The sequence below is a fragment of the Pinus tabuliformis genome, chromosome Q (genome assembly GCF_031772625.1).
Source record: "Pinus tabuliformis cultivar Carrire ecotype Pingquan chromosome Q, CPIR1, whole genome shotgun sequence".
Lineage (NCBI taxonomy): Eukaryota > Viridiplantae > Streptophyta > Pinopsida > Pinales > Pinaceae > Pinus > Pinus tabuliformis.
This window is the reverse complement of record NC_142296.1, coordinates 898680864-898693213: the sequence shown is the minus strand read 5'-3', so window position 1 is coordinate 898693213 and position 12350 is coordinate 898680864. Positions and strand designations below refer to the sequence as shown.

General features: G+C 39.4%; 1 protein-coding gene across 8 annotated transcripts in view; it reads right to left on the bottom strand.

The window, feature by feature from the left end:
• Positions 1–532: 532 nt before the first annotated feature.
• LOC149222367 (ubiquitin-like domain-containing protein CIP73) overlaps positions 533–12350 on the bottom strand; it is a 114274-nt gene continuing 102456 nt past the window's right edge. For 6 of the 8 annotated variants that reach the window (XM_089385405.1, XM_089385402.1, XM_089385401.1 and 3 more), the window contains 7 exons: positions 5359–5523; positions 5189–5260; positions 4939–5074; positions 4301–4852; positions 1307–1971; positions 887–1003; positions 533–674 (listed from right to left, as the gene is read on the bottom strand). In XM_089385405.1, the coding sequence (XP_089241531.1) occupies positions 666–674; positions 887–1003; positions 1307–1971; positions 4301–4852; positions 4939–5074; positions 5189–5260; positions 5359–5523 (1716 nt within the window). In that variant the 3' untranslated portion in view covers positions 533–665. The remainder of the gene's footprint in view (positions 675–886; positions 1004–1306; positions 1972–4300; positions 4853–4938; positions 5075–5188; positions 5261–5358; positions 5524–12350) is intronic. The other 2 variants (XM_089385403.1, XM_089385404.1) reach the window with 2 other exon arrangements.

Sequence of the window (12350 nt, the reverse complement as noted above, 5' to 3'; positions counted from 1 at the left end):
TTCAATGCATATAAGAAAGATAAGCAATGCATCAATAGAATCATTTTAACTCTTTTCTGGCTACCCTATACAGCTTTCAAGATTACAGTTCTTTGGACACTAAAAGAAGAGCAACATAGACCAGTCGTCAAAGCTGTGATTATATTCCTGTAAGAAACGAACTTCAGAAGTTAAATCATGTATAAGCAGGTCCAATTTTTGGCTCCAAGAATAGAATCATTACAGTATCAATGCAAACTAACACTCCAAAGAAGGTATCCAATCAGGGAGTAAACACTAAACAATATATATAAAACAAAACGCAAGTTAATAGAAGTTGCCTGAAAATCCAATTACTTCACAACGAAGGGCTCCAAAACAAGTCCAACTAAAATATATCTAGAGTATTTAATTTGTGCAACACCAAAGGAATCGAGTGGGAGAATTTAACTCACAATTAGAAACATTTGCCTGAGATACCTGATGGGACAGCAGTGAAGCCTCTACTCCATCAGGCATTCCATTTGTTTTGTGCCAATAGTACCTAAAGCAATCTTGGACATGATCCTAATAGAACCTCAAGTAACTTGTAGTAATAAAACTCCCGAATCACCCCCAGTTCCATATCATTTGGAGAAAGCTAGAGACTTGGCATATAATATTTTCAGCGGTGCTCATTAAGTGAATCATTGTGTCTGCTCATTCAAAAGATTTCTGAAGTAGTTAGAAATAGCAAAAGGTCAATCACACTAGATACATCCATCAGCCAATCCATTTCATTCATTCTGACCCTAAGAGAGCTCCAAAAACAAAGTAAGGAAAGCCTATTTATATCTACTGAAATCAGAAATGAACCAACAGATAACAAACAGAGCAAAATGTAGAATCGGATGTAATAATCCTATACCTTTTGACGCTTGGAAGGAGGAGAAACCCCAGGGTAAACATCATCAGAATTCTCTGATTGGTGTATCTCGGCATTAGATGGAAGATTTCCATTTCCATTAACATTGTCTGCTTCATCCTTTGGAAGACAATGACACACAGGAAGAAAGAAAATACGTTGCATTCAGAAATTTTTACTCGTATACAAAGAGCAATAAGTGCAAATCATGTGCATGCATGGTCACATGCACAGACAAACGCATGCATGCACAGAAATTAACACCTTTACACATACATGGATGCATATATGCGCACAAAACCACACACATGCATGCATGTATGCACACACCCAAACATAGCCACATACACACATGCCTTCAGCTGCAGTCATGCATGCGCACACACACACACAAATGTAATCTCACATATATGCACACATTACCTGAGGCTTTTGAGCTCCTACTTCTTTCTCTTCTGCTGAATGCTGTTCCTCATTTGAGATTCTGGTCTGTGTCTCTCCATCTTGATTATATGCTTGACTGCCTGAACTTGAGGCTCTAGGTTGTTCCTCGGCAGCATTTTGAGATACTGGGGCCTCAGATTCATTGCCTAGGACTTGAGACGCAGCAGGCATCATCTGTTGCAACAGTCCTGAAAAATCAACATTTTGATTCCTATTTAAACCTGAGAACATCTCTGCTAGATTTCGACTTCTTTCTCCTATCCGCTCCATCATTTGCAACTGACTGCCTCTTGAAAAAGGGTTTTGCATAGCCTGCTCAATCATGCTACTTATTCCAGAAGGAGCAACTGTCTCAGTTTGTCCTGCAGACTGTCTCGAAATACTGCTTCTTGCTGGATAGTGAAGAAGCTGAGATATGAAGTCCACAGTTTCTCTTCTTCCATTATTGGTTTGTCCTCCAGAGACCATACCAGTAAATAACTGACCAAGTCCATTGGGTAGCTGTATTGAAGAGCTTTCTTCAGTACTCGTTGTCCCAACATTTCCCTGAGGATGACCTTCTTGCATGTTATGGCCCTCAACATCTATGATAAAGCCACGCACATTGGCTGGTCCTTGACCTAAGTCCTGCTCTGCAGATGAACCTGTAAAATCAGAGATCAACATCAACAACCTTAAAATTTATTCTGTTAAATTCCAATCTCTTCATGGCTAACAAGTGTTTCATTGCATTAAGTCTGAAGGATAGATAATATATCAAATAAATCAAAGACAATAATTAATTCCAACTATCTTTTATTACCATGTTTCTCAGTATTACGGAGAAGCAACTAAAATTACCACTAAACTAGTAAACTTGTAGGATTGCCAACATTTAGAAACCTGAGTTGCTGATATGCTTATAGACCTACAAGAATTTAAAGTAAGTTTCGGGAAAATATCAATGAAAGATCAGCTGCTCTATGGAGAAGGCATCTTATGATTACCAATGACATGTCTGTTAAATCTAAGCCTAGACTCAGCTTTTATTCAGAAGCATTTTATACTGCAATATCAGACTAGCAATCTATCAAAGTTATAAACCAATTTAACAAGAATATCCCAATAAATATTGTGTACGCCAAATATAGATACAGAACACAACTCCTGATTTAACTGACAATGATGAGGTTCACAAAAACTCATTACGGTTAAGAGAATAACTCCAAAAATATCAATGTCAAATAATTATCATATGCAATTGTGAGTGTGAATGACTATACTGACCAATATATACTCATATCACAAATGTAGACCCAGTTCCAAGTGACCTATTTAAATTTTACTATACAAGCAATCCCTTTTATTTGCTAGAGGGTCATAAGCTTTATTTAGTGCTGACTTAAATGTTGTAAACCATTGTTGTATTAATGTGTCTAATTGTTATATTGTATTTTCTTTGAAACATTTAATGGACAGTTGCTTTATATGTTTTTGTTAATTCAGCATGATTTAAATATATGTTAACGTAGAAGGTTAGTCATGCATCTCTGTGCATAAACATGGCATAACAAATCGATTGGTATCAGAGCTATTGCTAATGAATTATACAAGCCAGGATAAACAATAGAACAAAAATCCAGCATGTGGAAAGCATAAAAGGGTCTTACACTGTTAGTGTGACTCAGCACGAAGCTTGAGTTTTCTATGTAGCGTAAACCAGAGTACAACATCTGCTGCTATTGTCGAGCAGGAAGCTGTTTGTGTTTGTAGCTCAGACGGATCTCCATGAGGGTGTCTACTTATGGAAATCATCATTAAATGTATTCTATGCTCTTTTTAGAAGTTCACTTCATTAATTAATTAATAAAGTGAACATTTTTTATTAAAGTGACTAAAGTGGATTACTTAATGATCTAATTAAAAGAGAGCCATTGATCTCACGGTTAGATCAACTTTACAAAAGGAGAGGGCAAAAAAACAAAAACACAAACAGAAAATCAAAGATCTACTTTTCAGGCATTGGTGAGAATTTCAGCAGTAATTCAGCAAGGAGAAGGCAGCTAATCTTCGGCAAGGACAGTTAGCAAGTCAGCAGCAATGAAAAGAGCAGGCGTACAATTGTCTGTACAGATTGGAGGGCAGGTTGCCTTGATTTCTGAGCAGACTAACATTTTCCGATTTGCTGTTTGTTTGATTAATTTCTCAAAGCCATTTTCCCTATACAGGAGCTCTTGTAAGTTTTCAAGATAATTTTAAATGATGAACGGATCTAGGAGAGCTGAAATAATTGTGCACTGTATAATTATTTTTCTTGTTTTCTGCTGCATGCAAGAGTTAAGAATTCCAGCAAGTAACTAGATCTGATCTGTTTGCTTAGATAGCTGGTTTTAGGATATTTTAACAACAAATACATACAACAATTCCAAGATAGATGAAGAGGAAAAGTAAATTTACAATCCTGCCCTGGAAACTAATATAAACTAAAATAAAAGGCTACACATTTGAGTTCTGGCAAAATCATAACCCGAGAGGACAGGGAAACTGAAGCCTCACAGAAACTGCATTTATAATCAACTTTCAAGAAGCACTGAAATTCCTTTCAACTAATTTGCAGTAGGACCATGGCAACGAGCTATTAAATAGAAGGGAATACATGTTGTTAGCACGTGAGTAAATACTAACCATATTTTGTTGAACCAGAAGAACGATATGGTAAAAAAGACCATGGATACAAGAATACACACTAACATCAATTTTCTGATCAGGTTGATCGATAAATTCATCATCATATATGATCGCCAAGAAGAAATAAAGAAAGAAAAACAGATGCATCTCCTTGATCCTATCATCCTAATATTCAAACCTAGGATTGTTCTCACTTGAATGCTCTAGCTGGAATTCTAATATTTACTAAAAGCTGGAATTCTAATATTTACGTTATAGCTGTATTAATTTTGATGTAGACCCGAACTAAACGAATTAATATGGCACCTGCTTTGGCATACCCACCAGGTTGTCTCTGTGGCATCCCTTGCACTAAAGGTTGATTTTCACCAGCTGAAGTTGCACCTGCTGAAGCTGGGAAATTAGCCAATCGCAATTCTTCCTGGCTGACACCACTTTCACTAGCTGTCGGCACAGAAGCCTGCACCTGCACTTGAGGCAAGGTAGTCGATAAGGAAACTGATCCCGGGATCTGTTGTTGGGCAGTCTCAGCACTCCTAGGATTGTCTCCAGAAAAAACTGTGTGGGGTGAACTTCTAATTTGAGTTATCTGTGAAGGGTTCAGCTGCTGAAATCTTGCAAGAAGTGGATAAAAGACACCAAGTGCACCACCAGTTGATTCACTAGGAGGACGTGCATTTATTGCTGCAGGGACAGCAGCAACTACAGTTCTCACTGGCACTACCCGTACAGCACTTGTTTCCCCAAGAACCGACGAAACACCTTGTCTTCCAAAAGCACTTGAACCCTGTCCTTCTGCTTGTTGCACACTACCGTGTTCTCCTTGCTCACCATTTGCACTAGGAGCTGATGATGACCCTGTTTCATAAGGAACACAAAGTATGGGCACTTGTTGCCAAAAAGAAGAAAGCAAATAAGCAAATTGGTTAAAACATTCAGAATACCTGATCTTATATGTATGTCGATGTTCCTTAGTACATCACCTGGAGTGACAGAACCTGCTGTCATCCTTGTACCTTGTTGGGTGGATCCAACAGGAATTGCACCAAAACTTGAGCCAGGCACAAAAGGAAGGGGCTGCTGACAAGAACATAAACAGAAAGCAACCAATTACGTGATTTAGAAAAGAAAACATAAAAGGCCTCATAATTGTTAAAAATATGAATGCCGCTCGCTACACAGCATACAGCATACCTGAACCATTAAAGGGTTAGGACCAGAAGTAGAGACAAATACCGCTGGCCCAGCATTTACTACTGCCTCAGCCTGCAATTAATAGCAAAGAAAACCAAAACTTATTTCATTCTGGAACTGAGAAATTAAACAGAATCCACACCAAGTTAGCCAGGGCAAGCAAAACATACCGATGACTGTCCCATACGCAATGTCATTGTGGTGCGTCCAAGCTCTAACAACAATGCACCCAAATTCTGCATCATAATTCCATTTCGCATGGCAGCAGCCTGAATCTCACCGCGTGCCAATGCATCAGTTACAGTTGCTTCACCTTCCAGCTGCGTGGCAAGTTGCTGGCACCACCAAAAGAAAAACAGACTGATTTAGTAAAATAGCAGAACCCAAATTTCAAGTCCAATATACCAGAGTACAACTTCAAAGCCAAAAAGTGCCACACAATGTGCCTCTCATGAAATTCATATAACATCAGCCAGTGAAAAGAACATTATTTACTAGAAAAAAGAAATGAAATCTCCAATGTATCTGACCTGACTATAACCAGGTTGCCAAAATTAGACACTGCGACAGAGAATCTCATGTTTACTTACAGCTGCATGTCTATTTGAATTGGATGAAAACAATGCAATGTTAACTAGCAGCTACCTCGATTTTGTGGCAGTCCAATGAGTGTAATCTCTGTCATGTTTACTTACAGCTGCATGTCTATTTGAATTGGATGAAAACAATGCAATGTTAACTAGCAGCTACCTCGATTTTGTGGCAGTCCAATGAGTGTAAAGGATAACGACCTTTATTAGGTCTCACAAATCCATACGAGAGAAAAGGCATAGCCAATGCTTTAAATGTGACTTGTCTAAAAAAATTAAGGTAAGGCCAATAAAGTAAACCTCAAAAAAGTACTCTTCAAGACATAGGAATTCAACCAACACAACCTTTCACTTCATGATGAAGTGCATGTCCATTGATCATATTCAAAGATTCAATGTCTTTAAAATACTGCTCATAACATCAACAACAACAGCCTGACCATCAATTCCATTTCTTTCAAGATGCACCCACAATAACTCAGGCAGCAAAACCTATGGAAGTTGGGTCTGGTGCATCACGTAATATGACCCAAAGACCACAATGTCAGCTTCAAGCAAAGATAATGTAATAGTTGACCCTTGTCCTTACTAACAGCTGAGACATTGAAAACTCATCAGAGGCATCTCATTCAGTGAAGACAAGAAATTCTGAATTCAGTACCATGCCATTTACTAGCTACCCCAATGACTCCTTCAGCCTACCCTGCTAAGAAAGACCAATGTATGAGATTAGCACTTTCAAATTAACCTTTGACAATATATCCCGGCTCGTATGTAAGGTGTTCATGGAGGCAAATACTAAGTTGTACCATTATGTTGGGTCCAGAAAATTAGTGATCAAATTTGCAGACAGATCCTGGAGCTCCCATACACTTAACAGCTTTCACCTTATTTATTATGTGGTTTGTGCACTGCTATTTCACGAGAAATTTGCCAGAATGCCTAAATACAGTACTATAAAGTACTTTCATTCAACACTGAAAGTTAACTCTGGGAAAGAGTTCTATATATTTACTAGTGAGACAACCTGATGGAAGAATGCAATTAGGCCTTGACAGGAAAGACTGACTAATATTTCAAGAAGGATTATATACTTATACCAGGGCTTACAGTTTCAAAGAGTTCCCTATCATTACCCCCAACTTTGTACAGTACGAATTGCTCTTTCCACAATTATGTAGAAAAATTACCTCTGTTACTGTCTGGCTCAAACCGCATGCAACATAAGACTCTTCTTCACATTTCCTTTCCAGTTGGCATAATTATCACTGACTTTGGTCAATGCCAATACTACATGCAATTTGAGGGGTTTGGAACTCCATGGTGAGTTTTAGGTGGACATGAAACAACTTATTTTTAGAGGAAGTTGACTTGCAAGTATCCAGTTGAAAAGGATTATACAAATCCTGTAGATTATGATTGAGTCAAGGACACAAGAAATTTCAGATATGGGATACAACAAACAATCCAACATTGATAATAAACCAAGTAATCATTGTAACAATGATGAAAATGATGGTTAAGTTCTATGAGATACTCACGTTGCCACTAGCAGAACAAGGCCCCAAAGATGCCCACAAACAATTCAAAGAGCGTCAACAAGGGTAATAATCCCAATCAATACCAACCATCAACAACAGGGAATTCCTCCAAACACAAAGCTAGAAAGAATCGCACTGTTAGAAATGTAACCATAGAAGAAAGAGATGATTGGGATAATGACCCTATAAAAAGCAAAAGAGAAATAAAACTGATCACAGGGAAGATGCCTCCAAGCCAAACAATCCAATAGTTTCTGAAGCAACCGAAACAGATAGAGAGGGAAAACATGAAGAATCAATGCAAGAAGCTCCAGCTATAGATATAGGCCAGTCTCACGAGGATTACCCTACCTCATTGAAGCCTACAGCTAAAGACGCTCTGAGTGTTACTATGCAGCTAAAAAGCTCAGAACCTGTCCAAGATATGGGCCTAATTCCACATGAAACATTTGCTGAACATGAAGATTCTTGCTTACAGTAGACACACTCTAAGGGAACACCACACATATCAGACAGCTCCATGCAATGTTATCAGAACCAAACCAGTGATCAAACCAGAAAACCCTCTAAACTGAGAAACGGACGGAACAGGTAAAAAAACTGGACCAAAAAACCAACAGACCAAAAACACATAAAATATTCAAATTTTAAAGAAAAAAATATATATTCTTGTGCATCCATATGAATCCAACCCATTTATACACAAATAAGAAAAAGTTTTAATTTACATAGCATGTAAAGGTGCACATAACCAAAATAGCACCCAGTGCAATCCATCTCTGAACCAAAAATACATCAACAAACAGGCTCTAAATGGCCTTGTTAACGCTCAAACTAGCAGGGGTCCTAAGAGGGGATCCTATAGAGCAACTACTAGATCAACGGCAACAATGGAGGGATAGCGCACTGTCACCTCGGCTAAGGCTCCCTTCTCTTTACGGACTTTCACCGATGGGAGGAGACCCGGTATAAGGGGAATCACTAGATGAATGGATCAAATAGGAGGATAAGGAGTGATTCCAAAGGCCTATTCACAAGAGAGACTCAATTATATGGCTTTCTTGCTTGAAAAGCAAGGTGATATGCTCTCTAGGAAGGGCTAAGAGGATTCTTGAGGCTAGGGTTTGGGAATATATCTTGTCAAGAGGTTTCCTAGACCCAAAAATCCTTATGGAGAATTGGCCTTTACGTGATCTTTATGGAATTGGAGTTGTAAAGTTGTGGGACCACACAAGAACAAGTGGACCCAAAATTAGGTCAAGGGTATGGAGTCGATCAACCAAGGAGGGGCTTGACCTAATTATGGAAGAGAAGAGAATCAAAGGACAAATTTTCTTTTGAGATTTGAATGCAATGATCATGATGAGGTCACTAACCGAAAATCAACCTAGGGCAAGAAATGGTCTTGTGGTTAGAGCTTTCTATATCTTGGTATTCCATCGTTAGAATTTCTTGAAATTTGGAGTAGCTCTTGAGCAAACTACAGGGCAATAGTGGACCAATTTTCAAGGGTTTTGGATGGCTACAAATGATTTCGTGTGATGCCCAAGGAGACCTTTTGGGATAGGCCTAGAATTGGAAGAAATGAAAAAAAAATGTTATTGACAACCAAAGGGATACGAGGATCAATGCCTTATTGCTTGGGCTTAATGGAGTCACATACACAAAGATCATGGAATTTCGTGAGCTAAGGAGCCCTAACTGATCTTTGCTAGCCTCTCCAAGGCCAGCAACTAGATCAATAAAGATTTATACTTCAAATTTGCGAAGGAGACAATTTCGAGGTCTTTAACCTAAGAGGTACCTCTAGGAACATTCGCCGAATCACTCAAAAGGTCAACACATGCATTTACTCACTTATTCAAGGTCCCAAAAGAATTTCACATTACATTTAACCCATACAAGAATAAAGGTAACAACATACATGCAATTAACCAGTAAGATAACAAGAATAACATCAAATTTTTTACTTACATGAGAGAGAGAGTATATGCACTTATCAACCTCGCATTAGAGAAGCTCTAAAGACAATAGCAAAATCCAAACATCATAGTGCATCAAGAAAAGCTCCGAAAATTTATCACAGCAAAAAGTGCAAAAATCTCATAAGAGATACCAATCTAATCCAACTGATGATGATAAAAATGAATTATCTCACTTCCATTTATACAATCCTAAGGGATTCGAATGGCCTAATTTGGACTAATAATTCCCCTAAAATAAAATAATGTGCATAATAACAATACTTTTGGGGACAACCCCACCAAAATAGCTCAACAAAACAAGAATAAGCCTCTCAAAAGAGCAGAATGACCAATATAGTGAGTCGTTGGGCCTTTGAGGAGGCCTAATGAAGTCCTTGGGGTGCCATGATGTAAAACTAGACTCCAAACATAGTGGACAAGGGGTTGGCCCTTTGTTTTCCAAGGAAGAGCTTGTGGTGCTCCCAAGTGGGTCTGGGGGGCACAAGGACATCCTCATGGGTCTTCAAGTGGATCAAAAATGCCTATAGACCATATGTAAGGGCTAGGATGATGGCATAAGCCCTCCCTCTATAGTGGCAAACATCCTCTAGACCCTGGAGCATCTACCAAGCCTATGGTGCATGTGTGGAGTAGGTTGGGCATGGTGAACCAAGTGCATCATCCTCATCCAAAAGGTGGAACGCGAGCAATCAATGAGTGGTGTTGGGGATCCATGAAATACTCTCTACTATGGTGGAGGCCAATGGCTCTCAACACTCACCCTACAAGTGCCAATGTGGCCCTCTGGAGGGCTAAGACCTTGTATAGGGTGACCAAGCCCAATATGGAGACCCAGTTGCAATCCTACATAAGATCCAATGAGTCCCCTTGCCCTCCAGTACAACAAATCATTAGAATAATCAAGTAAAAGAGCTTACAAGTCATGGAATCAATGGGGCACTTCATGGTTGCATGCCCTTCCATAGTGGGCTTTAGCATGTACAAGTGTATCCAAGCTCAATAAGGGGCTAATCAAAGACCCTACTAGAAGGTTTCAACCTTTAAACGAGGTGACATGTCCATGGTACATCCCTCAAGTGATAGGTGGCAAAGGATATAATAATGGAACAAAGTGGGGATCAGGGGACTCATCCAGACAACATGTCATGGTACAAGGGTAGCTATAATAAGGGAAGCCCACACCTGGGTTATGTGAATGTAGGAGGGAGAAAATCATGGTACATAAGTTACCCCAACCTTGTTTTTCCACCCTTCTTCATATGCCTTTTTCCTTCGATTGATTTTTCTTCATCACTGCTTGGGGCTACATGGGATGAGAGCATGATGTGTAGTATATGGAAGTGGATACCCCCTTAAGGTGGGGTGGTTCATTGCCCACTAGGGGTTGGGACAATCATGGGTTTCTTAATGATGGAGGGGGCTCATCTAGGGCCCATAGGAACCAAGGTGATGGCCATGTATATGGTGTAGAGCTCATGTTTGGCTTTCGCCCATGTGCTAAATTTGTATGTCTAGGTCATCTTTTGCATTTTATGGTACATTTCCTGTTGAGTGGCCAAATTATGCTTTTTCTTTTCCTTAAAGCTACATCAACCTTCGGGAATCATTATAGGCTTGACCCAAGGTGTGGACAAGAGGAGGGGGAGGCTAACCCTATGTGGACCCAATGGACACATGTGGACCCAGATGGGAAAAGAGATGAATAAAGCTAAAATGAGTGGAAGGGGGTGATGCATGTGGTGTTGGGATGCAGGACCACGCAACCAAAGTCAGGGTTTTCCAAGTAGTGCCAACCTTAAAGCTAGTGATCAATAAAGGAGATCCCACAGGACTAGGATACAAGGCTAACCACGGAATCGGGCAGTGGAGACAAGAGTAGAGACCCAGCCCACTCTTTCCACCGGATCCCCCCACCAATCCATGCCCAAAAGTGCCCATGACAAGTAAGGAAAATTACTCAACTACACCAACGAAAAGTTGGCATACCTTCGGGATTGGGAGGTCAACCTTCAAACATACAATCATAACAAGTGGGTGAAGGACTAATGATCTGTTCGCTGCAAGGGGTTGTTGGTTGCTAGTTGAGGACCATCTAGCAGAAAAAATTTCTCCTATATACACTACCCACAGGTGGTCGATAACTAGCCTCTAGCATCCAAAAGAAAGCATGCTACAACAAATACCTACATATCATTCAAATCATTGTCTATAGTAGGATCTCCATCATCAATATCACCCTCTAAGCATTAAAATAAGATAGAAAAAACATAGCATGTCAAACCGAGATTTTGTTTGAGTGATGGTTACATTTTTAGTAGGGTCATGATAGAGGAGTTCAACAACCAATGTCACTAACTCCAAGGGAGATATAGGGTTAGTTCTCTTGATTAAATAGTATTTCCATACCCTCGTACATGATAAAATCCAATGGAAACGTTGCCATCTCTACAATCTTGAAATCTTGATATAAGAGAGAACAAAGAAAAAAAAAAACTATTAAGTCTAAAGGATTTTAAGTGAGATCTAAAATTCTACTTTTTCCATATCAAATCCAATGACGTCGGAACCACTCTCAAACATCCTGAGTCAACTCATGGTAATGTTTAAAATTTAAGTGGAAGCATGAAAATGAAAGAATTTTACTTAAAGAATTTAGCATTACCATTAATTGCATAGCAATAGTAGGGTGATAGGCTTGAATATTAGGTTGTGTTTGGAACATCTTTGGTCACATTGTATGGAACCAACCAATTCGGTACAAAATCGGTCAATTCGGTATCGAATAGGCCATTTACAATTTCAGACCACAAACCGAACCGGTTTGACCCCCAAACCAGCCTGACCGACTAGACCGACCGGTTGCACCAGTTCCAGTCTAGTTTTGATAACATTGCTTTCATCTGACCTATGAACTAGTCTTGCTCAAAAGACCCCACTCTTCATTCGAACCGTCTTGATCGACTTGACCGACCAGTTCCACCAGTTCCAGTGTGGTTTTGATAACATTGCTTTCATGTGACCTATGAACTAATCTTGCTCAAAAGAC